This window comes from Nerophis ophidion, linkage group LG06, assembly GCF_033978795.1.
Source record: "Nerophis ophidion isolate RoL-2023_Sa linkage group LG06, RoL_Noph_v1.0, whole genome shotgun sequence".
Classification (NCBI taxonomy): Eukaryota; Metazoa; Chordata; class Actinopteri; order Syngnathiformes; family Syngnathidae; genus Nerophis; species Nerophis ophidion.
Genome location: NC_084616.1, coordinates 18,337,180 through 18,353,581, shown reverse-complemented (window position 1 = coordinate 18,353,581; position 16,402 = coordinate 18,337,180). Strand labels below are relative to the sequence as shown.

Below are 16,402 nucleotides of genomic sequence, written 5' to 3'. Positions count from 1 at the left end.
TAAATCCGTCGATTGGTAAGTGTTTGTTTCGCATTAAATGTGGGTGGAAGGAAACGCTGGATGTAAATATAGTTTCAAATGTACATACAGGTAGCCTAAATAGCATGTTAGCATCGATTAGCTGGCAGTCATGCCGCAACCAAATATGTCTGATTAGCACATAAGTCAATAACAACAACAACACTCACCTTTGTGATTTTGTTGACTTTATCGTTGGGAATGCATCTGCTTTGAGTGTCGCAGGATATCCAGACATTCTAGCCATCTCTGTCGTAGCATCGCCGGTAAAAACCAAACGGGGGACTTTTGCAACTTAAATCTGTCGATTGGTAAGTGTTTGTTTGGCATTAAATGTGGGTGGAGAGAGGCTAGATGCAAATATAGCTACAAATGTACATACAGCTAGCCTAAATAGCATGTTAGCATCGATTAGCATGCCGTGCTAATCGATGCACATTCTACGTAAATCAACTTGAATCCGTCCCTGATCGTGTTGTTACACCCTCCGACATCACACCGACGATGCATGATGTCTCCAAGGTATCGGAAAACAGTCGAAAAACGGAAAATAACAGAGCTGATTTGACTCGATGCGTCTGATGTGTAGGGAAAAATGGTGTTGAGTACCGATGTGACGTCACGTTCTGACGTCGTCGCTCAGAGAGGCATAAACAGAAAGGTGTTTAATTCGCCAAAATTCACCCATTTAGAGTTCGGAAATCGGTTAAAAGAATATATGGTCTTTTTTCTGCAACATCAAGGTATATATTGACGCTTACGTAGGTCTGGTGATAATGTTCCCCTTTAACTTTAACAACCATATTGCTACAATAAAACATAAAAAAAAGAAATATCTTCTTACATTAACATGGCACGGCAAAGGAGGAGCTGATGTAAAAGGAGTAAACAAAGAGAGGAAGAACAGCTGAACGAGAAGTAGCTCTTCTCTACGCTTTGAAATAAGTCTGCTTTGGCACATTTTACCAGAAAAGTCTGGTCTTGTCACAAAACGTTCTTTTGCGCAAAGCCTGCTTCATCGATGCTTCCATACTTGTGGAGCACCATTTATGTACACCTCGCAAATAGTCTTTTTTTTTTTTTACTCCACAGCTTTTCTCCCAGTCTGTTGTTTATTTGGGACTCATATTGTTGGCAAAATGGGTACAACTTGTGAAAAGTGTAGAAACGGCATACAGGCTGAAGCGCTGAGAAGTGACTCGTACTGCGTGGGAAGTGATGTGGAAGACCAGGCTTCTCCATAAGTGCTGCGCCCTGCTTTTTCCCTGCAGGCGTGACACAAAATGAATGAATGAATATTGGTACACAGACATGGATCACACACACAGGCACATTTGGCTCCATCACAATGTTTGCGATTAGAGGGGTTCCACTGCAGGTTATTGCATTAGGTCTACAGCAATTTGTATTAAAATTATATTTGTGTTTCATTACACTTGTGCAGTACAATGTGTTTATTTGTTCAACCCAAATTCAGTGTCGAGGTGACATTGTCCCCGAGTGCAAAACTACCTTTTTTTATCTTGATCCTCAGGTGGTCCCTGTGTCCTACGTGCGCCTCAGCATCAGTCCGGTTTTGCACACGCAGACCAGGGAGAGCCTTAAAGCCCTCCCCTTGGGCATGGTCCTCACCTTCACTGCTCATTTCCACGGCAGCACTGGGGAGGCGCTGCACAGCTCCAACAGCCATCTCACCTTCTCTACTAACAGGTCAGTCACAACGAGAAATCCACCCCTTATCACCGCTGATATTTGGCATTTTTTCCATATATCTGTATCTGCCTTTTTTGCAGATAAATGGTAAATGTGTTGTACTTGTATAACATTCACCCATTCACACACACATTCACACACTGATGGAGGGAGCTGCCATGCAAGGTGCTAACCAGCACCCATCAGGAGCAAGGGTGAAGTGTCTTGCTCAAAAAAATATAGACATGTTACCAGTATTTACAAACCCTAAAACCAGTGAAGTTGGCACGTTGTGTAAATGGTGAATAAAAACAGAATACAATGATTTGCAAATCCTTTTCAACCTATATTCAATTGAATAGACAGCAAGGACAAGATACTTAACGTTTGTACTGGAACATTTAATTTTTTGCAAATATTAGCTCATTTGGAATTTGATGCCTGCAACATGTTTCAAAAAAGCTGGCACAAGTGGTAAAAAGACTGAGAAAGTTGAGGAATGCTCATCAAACACTTATTTGGAACATCCCACAGGTGAAGAGGCTGATTGGCAACAGGTGGGTACCATGATTGGGTATAAAAGCAGCTTCCATGAAATGCTCAGTCATTCACAAACAAGGATGGGGCGTAGGTCACCACTTTGTGAACAAATGCCTGAGCAAATTGCCCAACAGTTTAATAGCATTTCTCAACCAGCTATTGCACAGAATTTAGGAATTTCTCCATCTACGGTCTGTAATATCATCAAAAGGTTCAGAGAATCTGGAGAAATCACTGCACATAAAAGCGATGATATTTCAGACCTTTGATCTCTCAGGCGGTATTGCACCAAAAAGCGACATCAGTGTGTAAAGGATATCACCACATGGGCTCAAGACCACTTCAGAAAACCACTGTCAGTAACTGCAGTTGGTCGCTACATCTGTAAGTACAATTTAAAACTCTACTATGCACAGTCAAAGCCATTTATCAACAACACCCGGAAACGCCGCTGGCTTTGCTGACTGATGCATAGTGTAAAAATGTTCTGTTGTCTGACGAGTCCACATTTCAAAATGTTTTTGGACACTGTGGACGCCGTCTCCTCCGGACCAAAGAGAAAAAGAACCATCCGGATTGTTATAGGCGCAAAGTTGAAAAGCCAGCATCTGTGATGGTATGGGGGTGTATTAGTGCCCATGGCATGGATAACTTACACATCTGTGAAGGCACCATTAATGCTGAAAGGTACATACAGGTTTTGGAGTAACATATGTTGTCATCCAAGTTAGGATATAATGGACGCCCTTGCTTATTTCAGCAAGACAATGCCAAGACATGTGTTACAACAGTGTGGCTTAATAGTGAAAGAGTGCAGTTACTAGACTGGCCTGCCTGTAGTCAAGACCTGTCTCCCATTGAAAAAGCATAGCGCAATATGAAGCTTAAAAAGTACCACAATGGCGACCTCGGGCTGTTGAACAACATAGGCTGTACATCAAGCAAGAATGGGAAATAATTCCACCTGAAAAGCTTCAAAAATGTGTCTCCTCAGTTCCCAAATGTTTACTGAGTGTTGTTAAAAGGAAAGGCCACAAAACACAGTGGTAAACATGCTCCTGTGCCAACTTTTTGCAATGTGTTGCTGCCATTAAATTCTAAGTTAATGATTATTTACAAAAAAAAAATCAGTTTCTCAGTACGAACATTAAATATCTTGTCTTTGCAGTCCATACAATTAAATATAAGATGAAAAGGATTTGAAAATCATTGTATTCTGTTTTTATTTACGATTTACACAACGTGCCATCTTGACTGGTTTTGGGTTTTGCAAAAACAACACAATTAGTGAACTAGATCCTAATAACCGCTGATCAAGCCCTGCATGGGAAATGTTCTCTTTTCGCTGGAGCCCACTTTTCTATTTATTTAGTTCAATTACCAATAAAAAAGTATTCATATTGTCAATAACTCTCCCCAAATATGTTTTGGCATTTATTTGAGTCCTTGTGAGAATGTGTCTCTGGTCTGCTGGACCGTGTAGTTGGTACAAGATGAATTCCAGCATGAAACTACAGTGCTAGTATTTTATTCAAAAGCTATTAGCAATAAAAACAATATATAAAAGCCAGACTGTTTAACACACAAACAAACCACAGTTGTTTTCTTGCAGTGAAGCCAAAAGACACAGAGGACATGAAAAAATCCACGTGAATATTTCAATGTGTTAGCCTCTGTGTTGTACGTTTGTAGTATGTACCGTTATTTCCGGGTTTATAGTGCTCACCGGTATCTAGGCCACACCCACAACATTTTAGAAAAAAATTAATATTTTTACATATATTAGCCGCTCCTGACCATAAGCCGCAAATTTCTTGCAATTGTACTTTGAGAAACGTTCTTAAACTGTTTGACTTTTTGCTCACGCAGTTGTGGACAAAAGGGGTGTACCTCGCCCCATCTTTTCTTGTGAAAGACTGAGCATTTTTTGGGAAGCTGTTTTTATACCCAATCATGGCAACCACCTGTTCCCAATTAGCCTGCACACATGTGGGATGTTCCAAATAAGTGTATGATGAGCATTCCTCAACTTTATCAGTATTTATTGCCACCTTTCCCATCTTCTTTGTCACTTGTTGCTGGTATCAAATTCTAAAGTTAATGATTATTTGCAAAAAAAAAAAAAAAGTTTATCAGTTTGAACATCAAATATGTTGTCTTTGTAGCATATTCAACTGAATATGGGTTGAAAATGATTTGTAAAGCATCGTATTCTGTTTATATTTACATCTAACACAATTTCCCAACTCACATGGAAACGGGGTTTGTATAATGTATATTCATACCTTGTATGTATGTAAATATACTGTATGAAAAATGTGTATTTTATGTTTGTACTAGGAATGTACATAGAATGTTTTGAGGATGTCTGCTGGTTTGTCAAAAGTATTTTGGGTCACTAATGTATTCATCGGCATGTGGTATTCCCACAAGGCGGTACAATGTAAATATCTGTGCAAGTACTGTGATGGGCCATAAAACTGCTCCTCTGGGTTATAACAATTATCTCTGCTTTATGAAGATGGCACATGAATACCTGAGCACAGTTTAAGTATGACTTGTAATTGACTCGGTTCCTTGTCCTCCAGCTGGCATCACAAGGCGCTCTGTTGCTGCCTTCATTGAATGTTCATGTTGGGATAGTCCATCTTCACCGTCAATTGATGCTATTGCAGTGCACTCACGGTGCTGACAGTCACTTTGAGGGAAAACCAATCCAAATCACAATTCTCTCGAGACAAAAACAATGGACTGTGATTCAATTCTTGTTTGAAATCTCCAAAGAGGCAATTGGTTTTGACAAAAATCTCAACTGAGGGAGTGCTTTGTCCTAACCGAAGCAAGACGCGTCTATCTGAGGAATATCTATTAACTCCAGCACGACACTTTCCTTTCCTATTAATACCGCTCACATCAGTTTTGTCTACTAATGATTTCTTAAGAACACTTCTGTATGTGCATCATTCAGAGTGACTGCAGCTGCCACTGATTTGTTCAGGCTTGACGTTGAGCTTCTCCGCATAATTGTTTCCTGATTTAAGATCAAAGGGGAGATTCTAATCTACATTTAAATGGGTCATATCATGATTATTTGTCTACATTTTAAATACTTCTTTGTGGTATACATTACAAGGTTTATCCTGGCTCAAATTGAGGCAGAGGTGGTACAATCCTGACCATGCGGCAGAATTTCAACGCATTTAAAAAAATGTTTTACAATACATGTAAAGAACACCGTAAAACAGGGGTCTCAAACTCAATGGATGCAGAGTCTGGGTCAGTGTTAATTTTGACAGCAAAGTTTGATTTAGTTTTAGTCATAGTCTTGACTAAAACGTAATTTAGTTTTAGTCATATTTTAGTTATTTAAATTGTTTTAGTTTTAGTCTAGTTTTAGTTGACGAAATATCATAAGATTATAGTCGACGAAAACTACAGTAGATTTAGTCGACTAAAGGGTAATATGTAAACTTTCCCTTCAATTTCGGAAAATCAAAGCAAAACAACGGAAAAATCACCGATACAAGTCGTATTTTGATGAAAATCATGTCTCAAATTTAGTATTTCACGAGTAAGCCGTGTAATAAACGGGATAACTTCGAGTGAGTTGTATGTTGTGGAAAATGCTTACCTCTGTGTGGATTTCGGGGCGATTCGACTTTGAATGTCGCTTCAAGTTGTGTTTTTCCCTGTAATCCTCGCGCTGCATTTCTTACACTGCGTCTTGTTATCTTTGACGTCAAATATAAAATTTCCCCATATGTCCTCTCTCCTCTTCCTCCCCGGCGTTGACATGTTGTCTTCTGCATGTCTCAAACTCAAACTACGTTAACGTAGCTTCCTTACCACGTCGCTCTGATTGGTTCTCTTCCCAACTCCTCCCGCCTCTTCCTAACGAAATGAGTTCCAATTGGATCTCGTCTCTGGTAGACATTTTCTTCTCGTTTTTATTCGTTGACGAATATGTCAATACACCTCGTCATCGTTTTAGTCCACGTAAATTATTTTTTATTTAGTTATTGTCTCGTTTCAGTCAGAAAAAAAAGGTCGTTGACGATAACTATGACGAAAATTTTTCGGCAACCAAATTAACACTGGTCTGGGTGAGGCTGGGACGCAAGAAAAGATTTCTTAAACATTTTTTGCATACTTCTCAGCATGTGTAGTTGTACAATGACCTTTGAAATTGTATCCCTTGTGCACCGTAACTTTCTCTGTGCAAAGAAGACACGTCGGGGTGCCCCTGTGCTCAACAAAGAAATATTGCATTTCCCACTTTTTCCTTTGTCTTTGCTAGTCACAAAGTTTTCTCTTCACCGCAGGCTTTGAAAAAGACATGTTTGGAATTGTGGAATATATTTGTATTTAGCCGACGCACGGAGACTATTGTTATTTCCGCAATGTGTGTCGTTTTGCTTTTCCTCCCTACGGCAAAAAAGTGACGGCTCCCGGAGGGTTATCCAGCGTCATATAGAAATAGAGTGTGAGAAAATGCAAATAAAACAATTTTTTTTAAAAACTCTTTGAAGTGGTCCAGGTTATCCAGGACTGTTATTACTGACGGACAAGGGTCGCGGTGTGACTGCAGCCAGGCACATAAGAAAACCCTCGTCTCCATGGCAACGTATCTGTCGCTTTTACTCATTTGCCGCTTTTCCACTAATGCAGGGGTAGGCAACCCAGAACGTTGAAAGAGCCATTTTGGAGCCAAATAACACAACGCTGTCAAGCGCCATTCATATAAAACTTGCGGGCGGCACTAACATTAAGCTTTCATATTAGGGTGGGGGCCGCAAAATAACGTCTCGCGGGCCGCGTGTTTGAGACCACTGCCGTAAAACGTATTGTCATTTTTATTAATTTCATGGGTAGTTTGCTGTAAAATCATAAGTCAAGCAAATATTTAAGCATTTATTTTTATTTAGACAAAAAATGTTTGGAAAGTATTATAATATACTGAAATATAATGCAATAATGGACACTATTAAAGTTTAAAAGGCTTGAAATTTCAAGCAGAACATATATTTTTGCTGTCAAAATGAAAACAATCCAATACATTTAGTGGGGAAATATTAAGTACTTTGGCACATATCATTTCAAGGTGTTGGCGGGCCAGATCTGGGCCCTGGGCCTTGAGTTTAACACCTGTGGCCTAAGACAGTGGTTCTCAACCTTTTTTTAGTGATGTGGTTCTCAAATGGAGGTATTTTTTTGTGGATATTTTTATATTCAAGTACTCCCTAATCAGAGCAAAGCATTTTCGGTTGGAAAAAAAGAGATTAAGAAGTAAAATACAGCACTTTGTCATCAGTTTCTGATTCATTAAATTGTATAATAGTGCAAAAATATTGTTCATTTGTAGTTGTCTTTCTTGAACTATTTGGAAAAAAATATATATAAAAATAACTAAAAACTTGTTGAAAAATAAACAAGTGATTCAATTATAAATAAATATTTCTACACATAGAAGTAATCATCAACTTAAAGTGCCCTCTTTGGGGATTGTAATAGAGATCCATCTGGATTCATGAACTTAATTCTAAACAATTCTTCACAAAAAAAGAAATCTTTAACATCGATATTTATGGAACATGTCCACAAAAAAATCTAGCTGTCAACACTGAATATTGCATTGTTGCATTTCTTTTCCCAGTTTATGAACTTACATTCATATTTTGTTGAAGTGTTATTCAATAAATATATTTATCAAGGATTTTTGAATTGTTGCTATTTTTAGAATATTTAAAAAAAATCTCAAGTACCCTTTGGCATACCTTCAAGTACCCCCATTTGAGAACCACTGGCCTAAGCGCTTGCATAAGAGAATGATGAGCTCATAGCTTGTGTAGTGGGGCCACTTTTGCTTGAGACACCCATAGATGATTTTGAAGCAGCCTTCATGTGCGCTGTGGACGAAAATGTCCACACGTTGTCACCACCATGAATTATTACATTTTAACTGCCTGTTACGATCATTTTTCTGCTCTGTTTCACCTGGACTCTTGACTTTATTCCTCGCGAGATCTTTTTTTAAAGTAGTGGCTAATATTTTCTGCCATATCTGCAAAGCTAAAAACATAAACATTACTCTGACTTTTTAAACTTAAAAAAGAAAAACATGACATATTTGTCATGCTTTCTTGGGGTAACTCCTTTTAGTTGACCTTGTACCAGTCAATCTGTACCGTCATGAAACTCTACCTAATCCTATGCAAACTTCTAATAAATTCTTCAATCAATCGATCTATTATAATTAGTCAGAATAGGTTGGAAACGAAGCTAACACTACTAGCTGTGTTCCCTTACCAGAGACAAAATGTTCACGGCACAGTCTGGAGTGTTCTGTAGGAGTCCAGTGATCCCTCCGTATCATGCTCCGTATGACAACGTTATGCACCAAGTAGCGGGAAACAACACGATTCGATCTGTTTCTTCTTCGGTAGTTGCTTCAGGTCTTTCCGGTGCACTGCTGTCGATATAGCACCTCTATAGTGGCACAACACTGCAACTGCAGTTAACATACGTAGCTGCCGCAGAGGGACATCAATCGCTCAATCAACACAATCGATCCCTCAGACGACACTGTATCAAAAACCGACATCAATCTCTAAAGGATATCACCACATGGGCTCAGGAACACTTGAGAAAACCACTGTCACTAAATACAATTTGTCGCTACATCTGTAAGTGCAAGTTAAAGCTCTACTATGCAAAGCGAAAGCCATTTATCAACAACATCCAGAAACGCTGCCGGCTTCTCTGGGCCCGAGATCGTCTAAGATGGACTGATTTAAAGTGGAAAGGTGTTCTGTGGTCTGACGAGTCCACATTTCAAATTGTTTCGGAAATACTCAACATCGTGTCATCCAGACCAATGGGGAAGTGAACCATCCAGACTGTTATCAACGGAAAGTTCAAAAGCCAACATCTGTGATGGAATGGGGGTGCATTAGTGCCCAAGGTATGGGTAACTTACACATCTGTGAAGGCACCATTAATGCTGAAAGGTACATACAGGTTTTGGAACAACATCTAAGCGCCGTCTTTTTCATGGACGCCCCTGCTTATTTCAGCAATACAATGCCAAGCCAAATTCAGCACGTGTTACAACAGCGTGGATTCGTAAAAAAAGAGTGCATGTACTTTCCTGGCCCGCCTGCAGTCCAGACCTGTCTCCCATCGAAAATGTGTGGCGCATTATGAAGCGTAAAATACGACAGCGTAGACCCCGGACTGTTGAACGACTGAAGCTCTACATAAAACAAGAATGGGAAAGAATTCCACTTTCAAAGCTTCAACAATTAGTTTCCTCAGTTCCCAAACGTTTATTGAGTGTTGTTAAAAGAAAAGGTGATGTAACACAGTGGTGAACATGCCCTTTCCCAACTACTTTGGCACGTGTTGCAGCCATGAAATTCTAAGTTTATTATTTGCAAAAAAAAAAATAGTGTGTGAGTTTGAACATCAAATATCTTGTCTTTGTAGTGCATCCAACTGCATATGGGTTGAAAAGGATTTGTAAATCATAGTATTCCGTTTGTATTTACATCTAACACAATTTCCCAACTCATATGGAAACGGGGTTTGTAGTACAATTGTTATTAGTGAGAAAATACTTGATTTAAGGTATTTTTGGGTTCATTGAGGTTAGCTAATTTTTCTTGTTTTGGAAAGTCTTGACAAGCCAAATTTTCTTGTTCTATTGGTAGATAGTTTTGCTTAGTTCAAATAAAATACCCCTAATTTGTGTATTTTTTTCTTGTTTTTGAACACTGACATTTTGCAGTGCACTACCGGAATTATGCCGTACATTAGGTTGTTCTAAAGCGCACTGTCGATTTTTGAGGAAATGAAAGGATTTTAAGTGCGCCTTGTGGTCCGAAAAACTTTACAATTTCATATGAGTGCAATAAGAAAAGCTCAGTGTGTTTTAATTTTGATTTTAATCTTCTGATATTTTTTTGGGAGCGCAATAACAAACATATGTTTAATGTATTAGAGGATTTTCTGTTCAAATGAAGCCAATAGTGACATTTGTTCCCTTTATTTTGAAAAGTATCAAAGTAGGAACAGCCATAATCACAAGCTGTGGATCAGGGGTCACCAACGCGGTGCCCGCGGGCACCAGGTAGCCCGTAAGGACCAGAAGAGTCACCCGCTGGCCTGTTCTAAAAATAGCTGAAATAGCAGCACTTACCAGTGAGCTGCCTCTATTTTTTAAATTGTATTTATTTACTAGCAAGCTGGTCTCGCTTTGCTCGACATTTTTAATTCTAAGGGAGACAAAACTCATAGAATTTGAAAATCCAAGAAAATATTTTAAAAACTTTAAATAAATTAATTTATTATTTTACTTTGCCTTTTATAACTTTCAGAAAGACAATTTTAGAGAAAATATACAACCTTAAAAATGATTTTAGGATTTTTAAACACATATACCTTTTTACCTTTTAAATGCCTTCCTCTTCTCTCCTGACAATTTAAATCAATGTTCAAGTATTTTTTTTTTTTTATTGTAAAGAATAATAAATACATTTTAATTTAATTCTTCATTTTAGCTTCTGTTTTTTCGACGAAGAATATTTGTGAAATATTTCTTAAACTTATGATTAAAATTAAAAAAAAATATTCTGGCAAATCTAGAAAATCTGTACAATCAAATTGAAATCTTATTTCAAATTTATTTGAAAAATTTTGTTCTGGAAAATCTAGAAGAAATAATGATTTGTCTTTGTTAGAAATATAGCTTGGTCCAATTCGTTATATATTCTAACAAAGTGCAGATTTGATTTTAACCTATTTAAAACATGTCATCAAAATTCTAAAATTAATCTTAATCAGGATGAATTACTAATGATGTTATTTTTTATTTTTTCCAAAAGATTTGAATCAGTTAGTTTATGTCTTCATATTTTTTGGTTGAATTTAGAATTTTAAAGTGTTGAAATTGAAGATAAACTGTTTCAAAATTTCATTTTAATTTTTTTCTTGTTTTCTCCTCTTTTAAATCGTTCAATGAAGTGTTTTTTTCATCATTTATTCTCTACAAAAAACCTTCCATAAAAGGAAAAAAAATGTACCACGGAATGACAGTGGGGCGGTATAGCTCGGTTGGTAAAGTGGCCGTGCCAGCAACTTGAGGGTTGCAGGTTCCATTCCCGCTTCCGCCATCCTAGTCACTGCCGTTGTGTCCTTGGGCAAGACACTTTATCCACGTGCTCCCAGTGCCACCCACACTGGTTTAAATGTAACTTAGATATTGGGTTTCACTATGTAAAGCGCTTAGAGTCACTAAAGAAAAGCGCTATATAAATATAATTCACTTCACAGACAGAAATACTCATTTTTTTATATATACATAGATTTATTTATTAAAGGTAAATTGAGCAAATTGGCTATTTCTGGCAATTTATTTAAGTGTGTATCAAACTGGTAGCCCTTCGCTTTAATCAGTACCCAAGAAGTAGCTCTTGGTTTCAAAAAGGTTGGTGACCCCTGCTGTGGATTGTTGTCTTGCCAGGGATGACCTTGTGCAGGTGGGCTCTGGACCCGGTAACCACACCTTGATCGTCCGTACCGTCAACGTGGGCCTGACGCTGCTGGCGGTGTGCGATGACGAAAACACAGCCGTGGCAGACTACATCCCGCTTCCCGTGGCGCACGCCATCCATCCCGCAGAGGCCCAGAGGCTGGTGGTGGGCGACGTGGTCTGCTTCGCCACTCAGCTGGTTAGTCAGGAAGGTGAGCGATGCGGCGTCGTGTATGTTTGTTGGTGTACGCTCCTGCACACTTCCACCTGGCGTCTTCTCTGCAGGAGGCCCCGGTGCTTGGAGCTCCTCGGCCAACGGCGTGCTCCAGGTGGACCCCAAAACTGGCGCAGCTGTAGCCAGAGACTCTGGGACGGCGACGGTGTTCTACGAGTTAGCCGGTGTTCTAAAAACCTACACCGAGGTATTCACTGCTCACTTAGCTGCGTGATGACAAATGAGCTTTATTATTTTACTCCCGGCAGCCGTACTTTTGATGAATGAGCCGCGAAAAACTGATTGTGGTCTAATTATGCAAATTCAAGTCCCGCTTGCTTTTGGTCTGACGGTTCTCCGGAGATTGTGATGACTTCTGCCATCACGTCAACGGCGAGCAGTACAGCGAGATGACATCAGGAATAGAGTCGCGGTACAATTGATTGATTGTGTTGAAGTGTGTGCGTGAAGTGAGGGGAAGATGAAGTGGTAGGTTTGTGCTGCTCCATCTTCTGTAGACGTGCACATGAAACGTTGTCGATGTGATGTCTTTGTTGTCATGGCGACACACATGAGACTTCACAAGAATAACAATATGGTATTGTCTGTCAGTGGTGTCCAAGGTGCGGCGCGGGGGCCTATTTCGGCTCACAACTTGTTTTATTGCCCCTCGGCAGAATTTCCGGCCTATAGAGCAGTGGTTCTCAACCTTTTTTCAGTGATGTACCCCTTGTGAATAGTTTTTTAATTCAAGTACCCCCTAATCAGAGAAAAGCATTGTTGGTTGAAAAAAGGAGATAAAGAAATAAAATGCAGCACTATGTCATCAGTTTCTGATTTATTAAATTGTATAACAGTCCAAAATATTGCTCATTTGTAGTGGTCTTTCTTGAACTGTTTGGGAAAAAAAGATATAAAAAAACTTGTTGAAAAATAAACAAGTGATTCAATTATAAATAAATATTTCTACACATCAGTGTTAATATTGACAGCAAAATTTGATTTAGTTTTAGTCATAGTCTTTTGACTAAAATGTAATTTAGTTTTAGTCATAATTTAGTTATTTAAATTGTTTTAGTTTTAGTCTAGTTTTAGTTGACGAAATAGCATAGGATTATAGTCGACAAAAACCACAGTAGATTTAGTCGACTAAAGGGTAATATGTAAACGTTCCCTTCAATTTCTGAAAGTCAGCGGAAAAATCACCAATACAAGTCATATTTTGATGAAAATCATGTCTCAAATTTAGTATTTCACGAGTAAGCCGTGTAATAAACGGGATAACGTCGAGTGAGTTGTATGTTGTGGAAAATGCTTACCTGTGTGTGGATTTCGGGGTGATTGGACCGTAAATGTCGCTTCAAGTTTGTTGTGTTTTTCCCCGTAATCCTCGCGCTGCATTTCTTACACTGCGTCTTGTTATCTTTGACGTCAAATATAAAATTTCCCCATATGTCCTCTCTCCTCTTCCTCCCCGGCGTTGACATGTTGTCTTCTGCATGTCTCAAACGCAAACTACGTTTACGTAACTTCCTTACCACGTCGCTCTGATTGGTTCTCTTCCCAACTCCTCCCGCCTCTTCCTAACCAAATGAGTTCCGATTGGATCTCATCTCTGGCAGACAATTTCGTCTCGTTTTTATTCGTTGACGAATATGTCAATACACCTCGTCATCGTTTTAGTCCACGTAAATTATTTTTTATTTAGTTATTGTCTCGTTTTAGTCAGGAAAAAAAAGGTCGTTGACGATAACTATGACGAAAATTGCTACACATAGAAGTAATCATCAACTTAAAGTGCCCTCTTTCAGGATTGTAATAGAGATCCATCTGGATTCATCAACTTAATTCTACACATTTCTTCACAAAAAAAAAAATCTTTAACATCAATATTTATGGAACATATCCACAAACAAATCTTGCTGTCAACACTGAATATTGCATTGTTGCATTTCTTTTCACAGTTTATGAACTTACATTCATATTTTGTTGAAGTATTATTCAATAAATACCATATTTCCTTGAATTGCCGCAGGGCATATAGTAGATAGATAGATAGATAGATAGTACTTTATTGATTCTTTCAGGAGAGTTCCTTCAGGAAAATTCAAATTCCAGCAGCAGTGTACAGAATTGAGATCAATTTTATAAAAAGTAAATAATGGGGGTTTAAATGGAAACAAAATAGAGGAATATTACAATAACAATAAAAAACAAAAAGCAACAATGGGAATAAAAATATAACAGTAAAATACGAATATAACAAGAGAAAGTAGGCAGTAGTGACCATGTTATGAAAACGTATTGCACTGTTATTGTTTTAGTATTTAGTATGTAGTATGCGCCTGCCTTGAATTACTGCCGGGTCAAACTCGTGTGGCAAAATAATTAGCGCATGCTTACTATTACCGCCAGGTCAAACTCGTGACGTCACGAGTGACACTTCCCCTGTCATCATTTTCAAAATGCAGGAGGCTGATTTAAATACAGGTAATCTGAAATCGCATAAAGGGAAGAATATTAAGAGCTATTCAGTAGGATTTAAGGTCCAACCTTACATCACACTCAAATTTTTACTGCAAGCCTTTGGTAAGTGCCGTAGTGAGAAGAGGTTTTAAAATAATTAGCGCATGCTTACTTTTACCGCATGCCTTTGCTAAGCGCAGGAGTGAGAAGAGGTTTTAAATTAATCAGCGACCCGGCGGCAATTCAATATTTATAACGTATTTTTGAATTGTTGCTACTTTTACAATATTTTTTAAAAATCTCACGTACCCCTTGGCATACCTTCAAGTACCCCCAGGGGTACGCCTACCCCCATTTGAGAACCACTGCTATAGAGCGCACCGGTGTATGAGTCGTGCCCACTGAAGTTTTAACAATATGGTATTGTCTGTCAGGGGTGTCCAAAGTGCGGCGCAGGGGCCAATTTCGGCCCGCAGCTTGATTTATTGGCCCTCGGCGGATTTTCCGGACTATAGAACGCACCGGTGTATTGGCCGCAAATTTTTAAAGAAAATGTTGTTTTCCATATGTTAGCCACATTGGACTACAAAATGCAGTTGTATACGTTGTGAAATTCGTTATTTACACAAAACATTCTGTATATGTTTGTTTACATACCTTAATTCAGGCCCGGGCAATTATTTTTGACTCAGGGGGGCCAAATATAGAGAATAGTGATGTGAATTATATTTATATAGTGCTTTTCTCAAGTGACTCAAAGCGCTTTTACATAGTGAAACCCAATATCTAAGTTACATTTAAACCAGTGTGAGTGGCAGTGGGAGCAGGTGGGTAAAATGTCTTGCCCAAGGACTAAACGGCAGGGACTAGGATGGCGGAAGCGGGAATCGAACCTGGAACCCTCAAGTTGCTGGCACGGCCACTCTACCAACCGAGCTATGCTGCCCCAAATAAAATGTGAATGAAATGTGTTTGGAGGCCGGTATATCTATTTTTACGAACACTAATACAAAACTTCACAATACTGTCTGATTGAATAATGTTATGAGACACCCAGAATGTACATGAAAATAAAGAATGTGGGATTTACAATATTGACTATGAACGATAAAACACTGAATATTGACAACATATGAATGTCACACCCCCTATCGATCGACATATTTCACAATCAAGCGAAACGCATCAAAAATGCAACAAAAACAGCCAAGTAAGATAGCGAAGGGTAAAAAAAAACCTCACCTACAATCTGATACATCACTAAACTTTAGAACTTTGTTGTAATAATGCACTTCTGCGTCTTTCCCTGACACCCGCATTTCAGGCTCTGGAAACACTCCCCACCCACACTGATTGGTGCCTCGTCTGAGCTGCTGTGACGTCGATTACCATTGTAATTAATTAGATTACCATAGTAATTAATTAGATTACCATAGTAACTAGTATATCATGCAAAAACGCAGATTCCAACTATTTAAATACCTTCTATAGTTCAAGACTTACGGTAATTTGAAAACTTCACTGCAGATCATAATGGCAGCGACAGTTTCCATCTTAAAGATCTACAAAAATGATTTGGTAATGTCCGGTGGGCCAGATTGAAAAGAAAGCAACATTTTGCTCAGGTCTGCCCTAATTGTTTCCATACTGTCTTTAACACGGCAGTAAAACGGAAGATCAAACGAAACAGAAGTCCTCGTTATGGACCCACGAGCTGCGCAAACCAGCTCTCCAATCAGCTAAACAGACTGAATAACTCCACGGTGACGTTTTGGTGAATTTACTGAGGAATTTGTGAAAGTGAAACAATACAAAAAGAATGCCATTGTAAGTTAATAATACTAACACAGACACTCGTAAACCTGTTATAATATTGGCTAATGCTAACGGCGCTAGCTTCATTACATCTTGATAGCACGTACGAATATGCGTGAGAACACGCG

At 38.7% G+C, this 16,402-nt stretch overlaps 1 protein-coding gene across 2 annotated transcripts in view; it reads left to right on the top strand.

Annotated features, from left to right (window-relative positions):
* nup210 (nucleoporin 210) overlaps positions 1-16,402 on the top strand; it is a 131,988-nt gene that overhangs the window by 94,496 nt on the left and 21,090 nt on the right. For both annotated transcript variants that reach the window (XM_061902923.1, XM_061902922.1), the window contains exons 31-33: positions 1,553-1,728; positions 11,771-11,991; positions 12,065-12,201. In XM_061902923.1, the coding sequence (XP_061758907.1) occupies positions 1,553-1,728; positions 11,771-11,991; positions 12,065-12,201 (534 nt within the window). The remainder of the gene's footprint in view (positions 1-1,552; positions 1,729-11,770; positions 11,992-12,064; positions 12,202-16,402) is intronic.